The 18059-nt window shown below is 34.7% G+C and overlaps 2 protein-coding genes across 3 annotated transcripts in view; both read right to left on the bottom strand.

The window, feature by feature from the left end:
* The window catches only part of LOC136030366 (vacuolar protein sorting-associated protein 51 homolog), an 87294-nt gene that overhangs the window by 62066 nt on the left and 7169 nt on the right, over positions 1–18059 (bottom strand). For both annotated transcript variants that reach the window (XM_065709289.1, XM_065709288.1), the window contains exons 2-5: positions 12392–12533; positions 6809–6943; positions 4456–4557; positions 1345–1605 (exon numbers count right to left, since the gene is read on the bottom strand). In XM_065709289.1, coding sequence (XP_065565361.1) covers positions 1345–1605; positions 4456–4557; positions 6809–6943; positions 12392–12520 — 627 coding nt within the window. In that variant the 5' untranslated portion in view covers positions 12521–12533. The remainder of the gene's footprint in view (positions 1–1344; positions 1606–4455; positions 4558–6808; positions 6944–12391; positions 12534–18059) is intronic.
* On the bottom strand, positions 15812–16834 carry LOC136030669 (uncharacterized). The gene has a single exon (XM_065709737.1). It carries the CDS (start codon positions 16832–16834, stop codon positions 15812–15814), a length of 1023 nt encoding a protein of 340 aa, XP_065565809.1.

Below are 18059 nucleotides of genomic sequence, written 5' to 3'. Positions count from 1 at the left end.
ACTTTTCTAGCTTCTGGTTCAGCAAACCTGATCTCTATTTTGGTGCAAAAATAAAAACAGACTAGCACGCAGATAAAATTCCAGTGATTATCAAAACGGGCACAAGCTTAGCACTGTATTTTATGTTTGCCAATTATACCAATTCACCAACTTGCCTTAAACATTTGATTTTGATTTCAATGCACAAATTTAACAACGATTTTGAGCCTTGCCACAAAGCTTGAGCCTTGGTACAACGAAGTCATAAGGTGTCTCCTTAAAACCTTTTACACAAATTACGGAGAACAGATCCACTCTTGTCTTTATTCATGATTAAGATGATTGGAAGAGTCCATAGTCATACATGCCTTTTATTAGGATTTTTATTGCCTATTTTTTCTTTATTATTCTTTCATTTATTATTTTCCTCTTTGTCTCTCCTTTCCTTGCAAGAAAATCGAAAATGATTACGCTTGTAAATGTGAATCTCTACAACCTAGAAATGCAAAAATTATTTATTAGTGATATTCGCCTTATTAACGTTAATGCCCAAAAATGAAGCATCCTTAATATCGTTATCCGTCAATTAAGACAGGCCACAACCCTAGCTATGATGGACTTTTAGCTATTAGAAAAACTTTTATTCACCTCTTTAACTAGCACTAAGTCGCTAAAGCGTTAAGCTTAAATTAAACAAGAAATGTAGGTTAAGCTATGACTATGCTAACGTTGTCTGGGACAATTAATGTTAGTTTCGGTAGCTTCAAGCTAACCACTCTCCTCATTTCAAAAGTGTTTCAGCATGGACTACTAACCTAAATAGGATTTATATTCTAACTGATAAAACAAAAAAGAATCACTGTGTTATTAGACACGTATGTTGGAATACATTCCATGGATTTCAGAAAATATTTTTTTGTGTCTTCATTAAAAAAAAGTAAAATCGTTGCCTCCCTTCATTTTCTTGATGCGCGCTGGAATCCCCACAATTTTTACCAGAGGCACCTGCTTAGTATACGTACCTAAATGAGGATCAGACAACCGTCGATGCATCATCGCTTTATCATCTCAATGCAAGTCATTAACTGTAAAAACAAAACAGGAGGGAAATACCAGAGGAATCATTGATTGCCAAAAAAAAATGCAATTTTATTTGCAGGAAAAGTAATTATGAATTAATAATGGAAGTGATGAAATTACTGACAATGATGAAGAAAAAAGAGGCCGGTAAGAATTAATTTACATGGCAGCGTTGAGCTGGAATATGATCAATTTGGACTATCCAGGGAAAGGTCTTTTCTCCCCCTATAAAACTCCTTTTACATCCTTTCCTGCAGTGAATGATTTATATTGATTATCACTTACATCTTCCATGTCAAAATTTTTCCGAATTTCCTCCTTTAATTCCCCTAATGTTGCCATACAGTCTGAATCAATCCCTTGGAATGCAGGCATTTCTCTGTATTGCTCCAAAACGATCCTCGACCTTAAGTACAGTTCAACAGCTTGGCTTAAGTTCTTCTTCGTCAGCGCAGTTTTTAGCTTAGTGGGCAAGTCATATAGGTGCTGCAGCTTCTTCAGAAGAGAGTGTGTCTCAGAAATACGAGCAACGCTTTCACGTTTTGGCTAAAAATAAAAACAATTAGAGAATAATCATTTTTCTTTTTGGGAATATCCATTTTTTCATTTTTCTCCTTTATTCATTTTTTTTTGTTTAGTAACGTTATGTCAATTCCATCATTAGTTCTTGAAAACACGTGTGAAAGGAGTGCTATGCAAAGCCAAAACATTTATATTTTTTTAATTAAAAGCAACGAAACTTTTTCTTCGGAAAATATTTTAAATTATAAAGTAAGAATGTTCATCTCCAAGAGTTCGTGCATTTTAACACGTGGGGAGGGAGGGTCCACAGATGATATTGTAAGACAGGTATTCCTACATGGTATTATTGCCTCCAGGAGCACTCAAACAAATATTGAAGAGCGTGACGAAACTTCCAGAATGTTGGATGCTGACTTTTTCATTTTCCACCCATCTTACATCCTTCTAGTTGTTACTGCAGTCGGTTGGATGCCTTGTCGAGACTATTGATTCTTAGCCCCCTTCATTAGTGAAATATTTATCCTAAATTTTACCAGCAAAATATCTACTTCTTGGTCATTCCCTAAAAGTTATCTGAAAGCATCTTGGATCTTACTAAAAGAAGCTTCTCCTCAATGTCACATTTATGCGAAATAAATGTGCAGAATTTAATACGGAATAAAAACTTCTGAATGAAAATTTTTCATTCAGAATTTTTCATTCAAAATTTTTCTTTATTCATGACTAGTGCCAATTTTAAACATTTAAAGCAAATTTACGTTGATCTGACCAATTATTTCATCGGTGATAATTAAATAAATAAATTAATAGTTCGACATGAATTAATCAAAATTTTAATTCAATTATTTCGAATATTTATCGAAAATTAATTCCATTTTTATCGTAATCAATTAATTGTAATCATAGAGTACATTAAATTTCAAATCAGAATCATCGCAAAATAAATTCAGTTATTTAATAGGAAATTAAATTGATTATTTAGTCAAAATAATATTCAATCGAATTTGTTTGACAATGTAATAATATCAAAGGAGCAACATCGTGCATAATTAACCATTTATTAATTAACATTAATTAACTATAAACAGTAAGGTTACATCTATCGCAAAAACTGGGATAACCCTTTTTCAATGTGCAACCAAAGAAAACAGTCTTTATGAAAATCATGTTTCTAGGACAACTTGTAATTTACAATAATCCTTAATTACAATAAAAATCAAAGATTCCAGCATCCAAGTCTCAATTCCAAATTTAAGCTTCAATGATTTAAGATCAACCACTTGAATGTCAATTCAAATCTCCATAATAAAAGATATTGGCTTCTTGAATCTCAATTAGAAAGAGCCTCTTAAAATCCTCAATAACTAAATTTTTTAAATCCTTATAACAATAACGCAAGAGCAAAATCATGCGTAATTTAAATTACAAACATTAGAATTAATTTTATCGTAAAAACTAGGACAACACTTTTTTTCAACGTACAATCAAAGAAAACAAACTTTTGTAAATTGTGTTTCTAGGATAATTTGTTATTTACGATAATCCATAAGTGCAATAATACGAATTACAATAAAAATCGAAGATTCTAGCATCGTAAATCCCAGTCCAAAATTTAAGCCTCTATGATTTAAAATAGGCCTCTTAAATGTCAATTCCAGCCTCCATAATACAAGATTTTAGCTCCTTAAAGATCAATTTCAAATTTTAGCCTCAAAGTTTCAAGATTTGAGCCTTAAAATTTTGGAAACTGAAATAACCAATCGATTCAACCTCCTACAGGGGGAGGGGAGAAGCGGAGAACGTGAAGAGGGAAAGAATTTTAATACACCATTCCACTTTCAAAAGTCGGCCTGTATGTTTGAAGAGAATTTGTTTACACTAGATAAACGAACTATGAAAGCATGATTTTGAATCTTACTTGATAGAAAATGAAGAATAACAGAAGTATAAATTTTCTACGACACAAAAAAAGAGGCACGTAAAATTTAAGATTTTACATTGTAGAAAAACGAGGCCTTCAAAAAAGGTTAAAATTTCACACCGTAGAAAATACGGATTAAAACTAAATTTTAAAATTTCCATGATATAATCCAGGGACATAGAAACTGAGTACGAACTTTTAAATGAAAGAACAATCTTACATGAAAAAAGGATAGAACTTTGCACGATGAAAAAACAAGAAAATAAGGCATGAAAACAAATTTTCATGTTTTACATGATGGGGATAAGAGTCAAAATAACAAAGTTGGAAGTTTTGTACAATAGAAAAAGAAAAAATGAACTAAAGTTTGAAATTTTAAGAGAAAGAAAGATGAGGCAAAAAAAAGAGTTTGAGACTTTATACCATAGGAAAATACGACATGAGCAGAAAGAAGTATACAAATTGGATGTTGGAAAAATGAGGCATGTAAATAAAGTTTGAAAACTAAGTATGTCCAGATGCAACATCATGACTTTAGTTAAACTCCATACATTAAATAATAGTTAATCCATCAGAGTTGGAACAAAATGATAGGGATTATTATGAAATTTTGACAAATTGCCAATACGGAATATTTGAGTCTCGACCAAACTCAATTCTGTATTCCCCTTTTTTAGTTTAAGGTCATTTTTGCCTGTTCAGCCACTTCATTTTTATATACCGAGTTGAAATTCCTTCTTTTTCCTGCTGAACTTTTCCGTCATTAATTTACCAGAAGCACTAGGGCCCATTTACACTGACTGTAGTTTGATAATTATTTCCGTTTTTTCTTCGTCAGCTGAAAATAATGTTTGTTTTACAATATGTTTGTTTGTTATATAATGTTGCACAAACTTCTTGATATAAGCGTAGAAAATTTTTTCACATAAGGACTTGATTACATAACATATTACCTGTAGACGACTGTTAATTTCCAATGAAAATGAGCTGAGATTTTCCATTCTAGCCATCAGGTTACTCATTCCTGTTTCCATTTGCTTGAAATCAGATGTCATCTGAAAATACACGAAACAAAATGAAAAATAATCTAAACCCTCAAATCGCATAGAGTGAGGCAAGAGAGCAGAAACGACGTAAATTTGTTTGATTTTTCTTTCACATTATTTGTAGTTTCTTTTTTTTCTTTCTGTTTCAGTTGCTTTAAGCGATAATACCGACGAAAAATGAGTTGAGCGCAATCATTGAAAATAGCGACAATGTTAATGTGAACCAACAAAACAAAGTTCCCACTAATAAGACTGCATGTACTTATCTTACTTATCTGTGCGTACTTGGATCTGATTTATTCTGTTTTGATTAAAACTCCTTTGCACTCAGCTGGGTATGCAGGGAGAATAATTGGACAGAAACGTTTAGCTGGATGTCTGGCTCTAGGCTGGATCTATTGAGTTGACTGATTGAAGAACATGAATTCAACAGGAAAACACCCCTCAACACGAGTCCATCTCAACGGGTTAAATTGTCTGAGTTCCATTGCATGAAATATTTGTGCTTGCATGCTTACAAGTCTTTGCTTCAACGTGGCGGCACGGCCACGTTGAAGCACGGCAGCACGTTAGGCTCCAAGGGATTATTTCCGCAGTTTTGATTTGAGGATCGACTAAGACCCTCCATCCCATCACCTGACATCCTGGTATAACCACCATGGGTTCGAGATCAAACTTAAAACGAGGACAGCCAGGTTTTCTTTTGATCACCTGCGTGTTTAAATTCATGATGGTAGTGGAGGAAATTTTAGACGCTGTTTTGATATAACTTGGTCAGGACATCGTAGAGCGTACATAACTGAAGGTATTTGAACTTGATAACGTTTTACATGGGTGGGCGAGTTCAAGCTTCACATCAAACGGTATCACGATCTATGGTTTCAGATTATCTAAAGGCTTTTAAAGCCTTTGCCGGTCAAGTTTTACGTCCATAAAATAGCATGAATACAACCATTGCGACGAAAATGGGTAGCAGGGTCGTTTTGAATAGTTTGACACTTGCTTTATAGGTGTTCCTTCAGATTGAAGACTGATGATACAATCAATCAATAAATTTATGAAACCAATAACACGAGCATGGGCATGATACATACCCATGCATTTATCCCATTTAATCCCATTTAAAGTTGCCATTTATTAGAGATCCCAGGTGCATTAAGCAAGTTACCCCTTTGGCAGGTTTCCATCTAGCAGGAAGGGTATATTATCAACAGAACTTGTTCTCATCGCTTTTGTCTGGTTTATGTATAGGCAATCTTATTTGTTCCTAATTAAAGGAGGTCGGGCATAAATTGTTCCCCTTGGGCAAATATAGCAAGATGGCAGCTATCTTAACACCTTGAACTCGTTCATCTGCTTCGAGGGTACGAGCAATTACAAAGTTAAAAAAAAAAGTTAGAGACATAATTTTTTCTCATTTCTTGTTCAATACTGGAATAAATGACAAGTTTACATCGGTTAACTCGAGATTTCGAGTAGGAATAAGACCCCGGATTGGGTAGATTATATCTTTAATCAGAAGGGGGATTTCTGACTTGGTTCTTTTTGTAAATTTTCCTGCAGTTTTCAGGTGTCCAAAAGGAAGCTAAGACTGAGGATGAGATAATACTTTTCACACATTTTTTAAACCTTTTCCGTGTATTTCTTTTCCTTTACCTTTCTACCTATATTAATCAACCGATCAGAGTATTACTTTATGTAAAAAAGGGACTAGCTGCAATAGTTGGTTGACGATTGTTCTACTAGTATGAGGCATGCTCAGTTTCGTCATTCCAAAAGCTAGAAAATTCTAAACTCAGGAGCACAGGTGGACCAAAAGCTTTGAAAAAAGAATATAAAGAGGCTATGCTAGATACGACTACAGCCATTGTTCATAGGTTCACATAGGTCATGTATCTCAGAGGAGGGGAGTTTAGAAATTCAAAGAACTACCAATTTTGGCAGCTTTTGTTAAAACTTTTAAGGAAATTTATTCCCCATTCCCTCGTTTACACAAATCGTAGCGTTGATTTTAAATCTAGTTTACATCAAATTAAAGAAAGTGAAGAGACGTTAGTTCAGGTCCACGGATAGCACCCAAATGTCCTAGGGGTAATTAAACTCCACAGGTCGTGTCTTTAGAACTCTTCCTTTGAATTATTCTTCAAAAAAATTGACATAGAAGGAAGACGCTGACTTTTTTTGGCATTAGTAGAAATTATTCTAGAAGTGATAATATCTGCATAAATACAAGTCCGTAAATGAAAAAAAAGGTAACTACCTGCTTAATAGTTTCAGTTGCTAGGATGAACTTGTTATAATTTTCATAGACCAAGGTCTGCATCTCTGAATCTAGTGAAGTGATATCTTTTCCAAGCATTGACTCTGTCTCCATTAGTTGCTTTAGCGAGAATCCCTAAAAATTGAGAATTAGCTATTTTGATTACATTTATAATGAGCCAAATTACAAGTTATAAGAACTACCACACAGAATTTTAGAATTAGTGTTTTTAAACTCCCTCCCCCCAATGACATTTTCCTATTCCCCAGAACTCAAATTGAGCTTTCATTTTCATCCTGTTAAGTTTTGGATCTATTTTGTTGTATCAAAGAAAATCCAAATTTGGCTCATAAAAGATTGAGCGTTTTTAAGCCCCCTCGAGGTTCACCGTACAATGAGCCGATTGGCCTATAGCGCAAATTAATAAGAAGCGCTAGTTTTTTCTTTTTAAATATATGTTGTTCTGTGAATAGCAAGCAGCGTTAGGAACGGTGGAAAAGGTTTCTTAAATCGCTAAGCAATGTAGAATTAAGCATAAGTATTACAAGCCAAGAGCAAATTTCACCGAAACCACAGCCACAAGAAAATTACGGAATGACGAAAATTGATTTTTTTTTTTTTTTTTTTTTTTTTTTTTTTTGAATTAGAACATTAACCAAAAAATATTAAAACCCGAGAGGGATATATTTTATGGAACTATGTGCACTTTCACAAGACACAAGACTGATTGCTTAACCAACCTGATTAATCACCAAATACCAACGCAAGGATCACCCATTGAAAAATCCCCACATAAAGTCCTCTACCATTCAAGATCACGGCTTGATGACCAAATCGAAGAAATGGAAGAACAGGGAGTCATTAAAGAGCGGATTACCGAATGGAGTTTTCCAATACTAATAGTCAGAAAGAAAGACAATATATGGAGATGTTGCGTAGACTTTAGGGCCCTCAATGCAGTTATGGTGAAAGATGTGATGAAATTACCACGAATAGATACGATATTAGATTCGCTACGATGATCCGAATACTACACAAATTTTGCCCTGATAGTGGGATACTGACAAATAGCCTTAAACCCAGAAACAAAACGTAAAGCAAGAGTAATTTTAGATGATGGAAGAACGTTTACATTTGAACGCATGCCTTTCGGCTTACCATTTAGCCCTAACTGTACTAGCCGACTAATAAACTTAGTACTGAAAGATGGTGACAAGTAAAAACAAAGTCTGATGCCAAAACGAAGAGATAGCTTAGCTTATTTAGATCATGCAATATTATTCACAGAAAAAATAGAAGACCATTTAAATGGGCTTAGGAGAATACTGGGAAAATTCGAAAAAGCAGGGTTAAAGCTAAAACCAGAGAAGCTAAAAATTATAGTACCAAACTTGGTTTTCCTTGGAAACTTGATAAATCAAGGAACTATTTCGCCAAATCCGGAAAAATTTACGGTGATAGAGCAGTTACAACGACCAAAAGATCAGAAAAACTGTAGATCAGTATATGGATTATTAAGTTATTTCAGGCGATATATAAAAACTATGCTGCAATAGCTCAGCCTTTGACGAATCTTACTGACGCATAAACCTACGGAATTTAAGCAATGTTACTAAATATAATTTCTGAGGAACAAGAGTCGATGATCCAATACGCCAGCCGCTCTTTAACAGAGATAGAAAGAAAATATTTAACGGTTAATAGGCAGTGGCAGTTTTCACCAAATATTTTTGCCAACTTTTGTTCGCTAAAAGTTTTACCTTACATGTAGATCGAAAATCGCTAGTTTGGCTACATACTATGCAAAATACGCTTACAAGCTTATAACTATAATCCTGTATATATAAAAGGCCGTACTAATATTTTACCAGATTTTCTGTCAAGAAACCCAGAAGAATACGAGAAATTACATACAGCAATCACCGTAAACAGCAGCCTTATCGATATATGTATATTTTGTCAAATAAAAATATACCATAACATCAAGACAAAGATGAATTTTTCTGCTGCCATGAAATTTTTTTATTCAACGGAAAAGAGCTACCAAAACTCTCAAAAACAGTTTCTGAAACAGATAGATCACTTTGATTTAGGCGAGGGCGATTTTGATAAGATATTATAGAGCGCCATAGTAGTATGGAAAAAAATGAATTAAAAATTATTCCCGTGATCCCAAAGTCACCGGGGGGAGAAATATTAGAGATATGACAATGCAATACGTGGTTGCCACATGAGAGAAGCGAAGACGCTTGGACGAATAAAGGGAAATTATTATTTTCCAAAAATGTACACAAAGGTACAGTCCTTCATACAAGGGTTCCAAGAATGTACCAAATAAAATCACCATCAAAAATGCCACGCGCAGAGCCTGGACAATAATCTATCCCAAACGGAGTAGGACAATTAATTTCCATGGATGTATGGGGGTTAGGAGGAGGCTTGCCAGTTTCCGAGAAAGGAATTCCCTGTATATTATTAGTAGTGGATCATTTCAATCCGTATCTGTACGCTTTTCCAATTAAAGATGAAAAGGCAAGCACCATAGCGAAGGTCCCCTGGGAGAATTTGCTAATGGGCCCTTTATCTGTGAGTTGGTCCACCGACGCTGAGACTTGCAAAATGATTTTAAAGGTATCGAATCTCCTTAAAAACAGCAGAAATTGGCCAACGTAAGATGTCAAACTAACAACTGGTAGATGCAGAGAGTAGTATCTCACGTTATGAGAAGTCATAAAAAGGTTAGTTGGGATAAAAAATTGGCAGTAGTAGGAGTAATAGTTGTGGGAGTACCAATTGTAGGGATAAACATGGTAGGAGTAGCAGTGGTAGTGCTTTGCAGGAGCAGTTGTAATAAGAGCAGTAGGTTAAGACCTTATCAGTAGTCCGAATAGATGTACTTTTGGTGGATGTAGTCACAGTCGGAACTAATGCGGTAGGAGTAGTAGTTGCAGTACTAGTAATGGTCCTGGTGACATTTCAACTAACGAATTTAGATATTATCGACTGGACTTGGTAAAAGTTTTGGAACCTCTCCTCTTAGGGTTAAAAAACGTAGAAATACATGATATTGGATTTATATATTCAGCTAAGAAAGATTGGATACATAGGCAGAAAGCAGGACTAGCGATGAATCAAAGAATAGTCAAAGTTTTCATGAGCTCCATATGACTTTGTATGTTTCCCTGCTTAGAAAACTGAATTTATGTGATAATGAGTTTGTAGCTGGTTTATGTGATCCTATTTTAATTTTTTTTCAATCCCAATTTAGCAGATGCTCAACAAACTTTTTGCAAATGGCTAGGCTTTTTGTTAGATTTTTTTATGTCTTGCAATCAGTGCTGTTACGGATATTTTTAAGGTCAAGATGGGTATTTAGTAGCGGTCAGAGTTGATTCAAAGCTAAAGTTTAAGAAAGATAACAACTTGTCAGGTAACTATAACACTGACAAACTCCAGGATGAGAACTTAAAAGGAAATTTTTCAAAAACAGATTGTCATTTAAATTGAAGAGCTGAAAATTAGACAAGATGAAATGTGGATGGAATCATTTTGGGAAAATAGTTTGCAAGTATTTGCTGCAGAAAATAGTCTTTGCCGGTTGGCTTTAAAGCTAAATCTCACGTGTAAATTGATTTATTAACTCCATGATATACATTAATTAAATCAATTTTTGATTATTAACATTTTTGTTCCTCTGTTCGGTTGTACTATAATGTAATAACATTCCTGAGGAAGGAAAGTTAGAAAAGAAGCTCGAAGTACTTGTGGGCAGGCTTTAGGCTTGGTAGAGGATAGATGGGGTATCCATAAGAAGTTTCTGAATGATAGACCTTACACGAAGAAAATGAAAGCAAAAGCAAACAGATAGAATATTACAGCATTAATTAAGGGCATATGAAAAGGATGTTATTCATATAATTAATATTGGGTCTGGAAGATGTACCCACACAGCAGTACAGTAGTAAGAAAATATACTGGCACGTTAAGAAATTCAGAGGGAGTACTTAGTAAAACTTGGAGGAGATAAAACAGTAAATGCAGTAAGTAAAATATCACCCAAATTGTATTTAATTTCCATCAGAGTTAGTGTAATGGTTTCGATGTTACTAATTGTAGTCTATGCACTGGTAAACACTACAAATTTCAAAATCTTCCGAAATTAAACAGAATAGTAATTTCTTCATAAACTATCAATAATGCGTCTCGTTTTGGTGTGATTAAAAGTTATACAAGAGCCAAATTAAATTTACTTTCAATATATTAAAAAAAATTAATAATTTACAATGTTTGAATTTAGATAATGTATAATAGCAATGTAGTCTTGGAAACAGGAAACTGAGTAACCATCCGACGTCCTCAATTTGGGGGAAGCATATTTTACTAAAAAGCTAACGAAATTTTTCCTTGGGATTTTAGGCTTGTCATCATTTCAATAGCCTATTGTTTTCAAATCAATTGCAATACCTAGGCCTACATCAGTTCAAAACATCTCTTACCTAGCATAAATGGATCTCTGAAAACATCAAATAGATATAAATTGATTTGTTTCTCAAAATCCACAGAATTATTCTTTTTCAAAATAACACTGGCTATGTCTCAAATAGAATGACGATTTTGCATTCGAGATCATAATTTGGGGGGAGGGGGTGTACACATAATTCCTTGTAAGCTTTACTGCTGTTCATTGCTTTCATGTGAAAAAACTTTACATTAGTATAATGAGCACTGTTATATAACACCACAGAGCCGTCACAAGCATATTTGGGGGAGAGTGGAGACAATGATTTTTGTCATCCGACGGGTAAGTTTTACCAAATACACTTGGGAAAAATTAATATTAAATTCAATTCATTTTTTATGCCTGAGATTAATCTTCAATCTTTAATCTTACGCCATTAATTTCAAGCCTGTTAACATAACAAAAAAAATGAGTCAGTAAAATAGCAGCACTTCGAGCCACTATTTTGCCGACTCACTTTTTGTTTTGTTTATAGGTAGAAAACTGGGAGGCGTCACCCCCCTCCCCATACATGACGCTCCTGAATTCAGGCTAGGCCATACGACTTCTCATTCTCGTTTCGTATTTTGGGAAAGTTATCCCTGAGCTAAATGCATGCTGAAAAGCAAAAGGGTGTCTGCAAACACTATTTTATAAGGAGGAATTGATCCTGCAAAAAGAAAAAAAAACATCCAAAGGAAAGTTAGGGTTTGATAAGATTTTCTTGCCAGAAAAGTATATCTTTGACCAAAAATATCATAAATATTTTCCAAACTTTTAAATATTCTTAGCCTAACCCGAGGTAGGATGAAAGAGTCAAATACCTAATATCTTTCGATCTGATAGGAACCCAGGCAAAGAAACCTTGATTTCTAAGTCCCTTAAAAGAAAATATTTTGCCTGATCAAAATACTTAATCGTTATATAATTTCCTACTATATAGAGCCTTGCGGGGGGGGGGGTATTTTTGCTGAACATTTATTTGTTTTGTTATATTGATAAAATCTCATCTTATACACAAATATTTAGATATCTGGAAAATGACCTGTTCAAAGAGTTATAAAACTAAAAACCGAGTTACATACCTTTGTTAAATTTTCTACATATGACTGGGGCTGAAAATGCTTTGAATCAATATCCAAAGAATTCTGTTCTGATTCAGAGGAAGAGCACTGTTCTACAGAAGATTTCATCTTTATACTCCTGTCTGCCATTTTTTATAGTTTTCTGCAAAAAAAAGTCCACAATTATTTGTATATGGTATTTAGAGTTAGCAAATAAAGTAAGTAACAACTAGTCAAAAATTCCAATTAATTTCAGTAGCTCAAGATTGACATTCAACTGCTTCTTAGAATTCAAGGACTTTTTTTTCATAATTCTTCGTCAATGCACTGTTTAATGTGATAATATTTTTTATTCTTGATCTTAAGATTAAATTAAATTAACTACTAAAAATAATACTACTAAAAATTACTAAAAAAAAAACTAAATAAATTAACTACTTAATTTAATAGGTTCAACATGATACCTTGCATGTCGTAATCTTATGTTCCAGCAATAATAGCACCTCTTTCAATTTTTACGAGAGAAATGTAATAAAAGGGAGAGATAAGGAATATCTATGTTGCTAAGGCAGGAGGGAGATTTTCAATTACCCTCTGTTGACTTTGCTGACAGGTGTTGCAGGAACAATTTGTCTCTTCTGCTTCACTTGAACGCTGTAGTTGTCGCCCCCTCAAAGCACTAAAAATGGAATGTCTGAAGAAGAGCTTTTTATTAACAAGAAAATGATAACAAATTTATAAAAGATGATCCCAGAATATGCTGTATTCCTAAAACCAGTTATATTCTCTAATTCCTGACACCTGATCAATGTTGTTAGTTTTGACATGCACCATGAATAAAAGCTAATGTTTTATTTAATGTTCAGCATATTTTACCTTCATTGAAATGTATTTGAGCTCATGTACTGAGGAAATTGCAGAAAAAATTAGACAAGATCTGTAAAAGTAGCCCCTAAGGCACTAGCAAAGTTGTACACTACTTTCAGTGACTTTTCAGTTTATTTTAAGTCTGGCCAAGGCATATTACTGAGACCAGAAGATGTTAAATAAGTTTGTAGAATCTGTTTTCAATATAAGTTTACATTAAATATACTACTAGTTTATACTAGTAAGTTTATGGCAGCTTGTAGAATTGTTTTCAATTTAAGTTTATACTAAATCTAAATCTACTGCTAGTAAGTTTATGGAAGCTTGTAGAATTGTATTCAATATTAGTTTATACTAAATCTAAATCTACTACTAGTTTATACTAAATCTACTACTTTTGTATAGAAACAGTAGGATAGCATCAAGGAAGGCCGCTAATGATACAGTATTGTTATTTTGCTTAAAGAGCAGAGTGAGAGGTGTGTCCAAAACACAACCTTTAACTGTGGCTCTTTTCATCGGCTCTTTGCTCAGCAATCAATTTTTTATTTCTGCTTTTTTTCCTATTTATCTGTGGACGCTGCTTGTTTTTAACCTAGGTAATTATGAAATCAATCATCGTTGCATTATACCTATACCACATAATGCAATATATGCTGTTATCTCTAAAATTGCACCATATACAAGTAATGGCATAACTAGCATGGGTGCTAATCAAGATGGACTCTAAAAATGCCACCCCCTCTCTGAGTCTAAAGAATAACCATACCCCTTCATTGCCTTCCAACCGACTATTTTGAAAAATCAATGGGGATAACATTACCACTATTTGACAGCATAGTTTTTTGTTTTTTTTTTAACATGATACTTTTTTGGTGTGCATGATACAAAAGAGTGGAATAATTAGTTACACAAATAATAAAACATAGTAGATGATTGGAATACGTCCATGATTCTATTGGATGAAAACAAAGTAATAATGTGAATTTGAGGTTTGGGACTCAATATGTGTTTTGGAGGTGTATTCTCTATCATCAGTCTTGGCTGCTACCGATGTCTTCTTCTCTCTTGTCAGTTGGGATTGGAGGGTTCAATATGGTGCGGATGAAGAGGCATTGGTACCAGTGCAGAGTGCATGGGATGGCGGAAGGCGAGTATTTGGTGGGGTTGGGGTTTGTGAACTGGTGTGAATTAGTGTGTCAAATAGAGTGTGGGATATGAAGTGTAGGTAATTGTTAAGTATAGGCCTATAATTGGGAGGTGTTTGTAAATTTCGAATTCTTTCAGTATATCCAGATTTCAGTAGAGCCAAGGCTAACAATGGAGAGTATGCCCTTGAAAGAGGCACAGTTATTGGACCTTTCAATCATGCTGAATAAAATTTTTTTCTCAAAATTTTGATTTGTTGTCTCTGCAGAAAAAAGTGGCGGGGAGATAGTTACCCTCCAACCTTTTTGTGACTTCAAAAGGACACTAGAAGTCTCAATTTCTGTTTGAATAAGCCTTCTTTCAATCTTTTCAGACCATTGGTTCAATACAATCGCCCCTCAAAAAGAATAAAAAGAAAAACAACATGCATCCATGATGTTTCTTCTGGCAAAAAGCAAAAATTCCACATTTTTGTAGATAAGAGCTTGAAACTTCTACAATAGGGTACTCTGAATTTGTTAAATCTGATGGTGCTATTTTCATTAAGGCCCCTTGACTTTTTGGGAGTGTTTCAAAAACCAGGCATTTTTTTCAGGCTTGTAGCTTTTGACAGTAAACATTAAATTCAGTAAGTTTTATATATTGGAATAAGCATAAAAACCAATTCTTGTTAGTGTTATAATTTTTTTTTCTTTTTTTTTTTTTTTGGTTTTTAAGAGTTTTGGTTACCACTCGACCAAGTTACTCCTTGCTAGCAGTAGTTTACCGCAAACTGTTTGATTATTCACATTGTCTGGATATTAATTATATCCAGACAAGTAAGTAAAAAATCCTAAAATTACAAATAATTTTAAACTAAAAATACAATCCTTAATTTACACGCAGGGAAAATATTTTGAGGGAAAATTGTCAGAGGAATTTTCCATAGGAGAAGTTTTCTGCAGAGGAATTTTTCAAATATTATTGAGTTGAAAAATACTATCATCATTAATATGCGGGGGGAGGGGGGGGGGGGTTGAGCGAGAAAATTTTGTGGGGGGAATTTTCTACAAGGAACTTTTGAGGTGGAGAGTTTGATGAAGCTTATCTTTGAAATCAAGATTTTAAGAGACTTCCAATTCAAATCTGAGATTATTTATTCAGTTCCTGGAAAAAGTAGTTCCGGAACTAGGAATTTCACCACAAGCCATCAATTTAGACTGTGTACAGGTTGTTTATTTAAGCCTAATTTTATTTACTTTCAAAAATCAAGGTTTATGGGCCTTGCAGCTCAAATTTGAGACTGGTAGTAAGTAAGTAAGCAAGTAAGTACTTTTATTACCCAAAAATTCACTGGAATTACATCGGAGTACGAATGGAAAAAGAGAAGAAAATCACAGTACGAATATAACCATAAGTAAACACACACCATGTACACTAGCAAAACTACTGACACATGATAGCTAGCCACGGGTTCGTCCTTCCCTTAGCCTTTTCAAGGAAATTCTCTATGACCCGGTTAATACAAACTGTTGGATCAGAAACTCCGTAATTACGCATAATATACAAGTTCCTCGTCCATGGAGGAAGTCTCAGAGCTCTTACTTTTGTACACTGGGCGGACGACAAATAATTCCAAAAAGGTGCTATATACAGTACATGTGGGAGGGCAATGGCATTATACAGCGACGCAATAAATCTAGGGCAGAATCGATGTCTATTACCAATGATTGATCCATAAGCAATCCGGATTTTCGCCTCTACGTGTTGTACAAGCGACGTTTCTGTCGAGTAAAGGCTTCGACCGATTGGTAAACCAAGGTAGGTAATGCTCTCACTTGGCTTAACAGCTGAATCACCTAAAGGAATTTCTTTCTCATAATACCCCGCGTTGAAGAACAGTACAACCAATTTAGACACATTAAATGATAAACCTATTTTATTATATTCCCTACTCAAAACATCAAAATTCTTCGATGGTCGACCGGCAGACCTGTTCAAATTAAGAAGGTCGTCAGCATACGTCATCAACGAAACATCGATCCCTTTTGAAACACAAGACGTAGCTACCTGGGCTTGTGCCGGCAGAACGCTATTGTTATACAAAGTCGGAGACACAACTGAGCCTTGCCTGACCCCTTTACGAACTGGTACAACAATGGATTCAGCCGGACTTGAGGGTATTTTAATTTGTGCTCTAAGATTATTGTACATATAATACACAACTCTGACAATACACAGACTTAGCCCTTGTTTATATGCTTCTAAAACGATCTGCAGATGCACTGACGAGTCAAACGCCCAGCTTGCATCAAAAGAACCAATAATTAATGGGTCACCCGTTGCCTCAGAATCAGACAGAATAGCAGCAAGGGCAAACAGAGCATCAGCACAACCAAGACCTACTGTAAAGCCAAACTGGTAGTTTGGCATTTGGCAACAGTTTCTAACGTTTGACAATATAAGCATTTCAAAAAGCTTACATAAAACTGGCGACACAGTAATTGGGCGATAGTAGGAGCATATATTAGCTGGCTTCCCTTTCTTCAGGATGGGCGTAAGTTTTCCTCTACAGAAAACATTGGGAACAATACCGACTACGAATATGATCTGGTACAATCATGTTAACATTTCGTACAAAAGACGAGTACCAGTCACAAGATGAAGTGCACACAAACCGTCAACTCCACGCGATTTTTTCTTTTTCAACTTAAAGACATTTGCAGTTACATCTGAAACAGTTACAGTAAAGTCTGGAAGACTTTAATTCAATAGCACAGATTCAAGTTGCTCAATATATGGCCTTGCTAAACTGGGATCTGGGGCACTAAATTCGCTCGTAAAGTAGGCTCGCCAGTCGTTTGGGTCACAAGGCATGGACTTAGGTGTTCCTTGGCGGTCTTTCACGCGATCTTTCAATAGACAAATTGGATGGTTGATTATTCTTTGTGTATATTCATGTTTCAGATTTGTACGATGCTACTTGAGGCCTTTCTCAAATTTACGTTTTATGTGTACACAGAGACAATTCAACACACCGGATTTTGGGCGACCGCCTTCCCTCCATACCGAGAACCAAAACTTAGCATCTTGACATGCTTTCACAAGCTCTCAATTCTTTGTCCAATTTTTGAAATTAGAAACTGCAAGTCATAAATTCATAAAGCCTTATACTGGCTAGTTGTAAACTAGTTGCAACTTCCATTGTCATGATCAATTTATTTCAATGAACTATTCATTTCTAGAAGTCCTTGATTAAAAAAGGCACAAATAGGAATTTTAATCAAAAGTATGGGTGTAAAACTTTGCAGGTTATTTAGACCTAGCACAAAAAAAATACTAGACAAAAATACTTTCTGCTAGCAGACTACACTTGCTTTCTAAGTTTAGCCAATTCTTGTCTGCTTGTAAAGACTGGTCTGGCATCTTCCCACTAGCAACAAATGACGAAAAAAAACAGGTAGTTAAGTTTATTTTGGTTTCCAGTTTGAGAATAAGTGTCTAGGCTAGGGGGGGGGGGGGGGTGTAAATATATACAAGAATCCATAACTGAGTTTGGGACATGGTAGATACACAAGTTGATGCTATTTTTATGCTCTTCCCAAATATGATAATAATTTCATTCTCAAATCCACCCCCTCTCATGGTCCCAAATATAATCCTATGATACAAGTTTTTACAAGACTAAAATGAT

Source organism: Artemia franciscana, chromosome 8 (genome assembly GCF_032884065.1).
Source record: "Artemia franciscana chromosome 8, ASM3288406v1, whole genome shotgun sequence".
NCBI lineage: Eukaryota > Metazoa > Arthropoda > Branchiopoda > Anostraca > Artemiidae > Artemia > Artemia franciscana.
The sequence above is the reverse complement of the archived record's forward strand: the minus strand, read 5'-3'. Positions and strand labels throughout refer to the sequence as shown.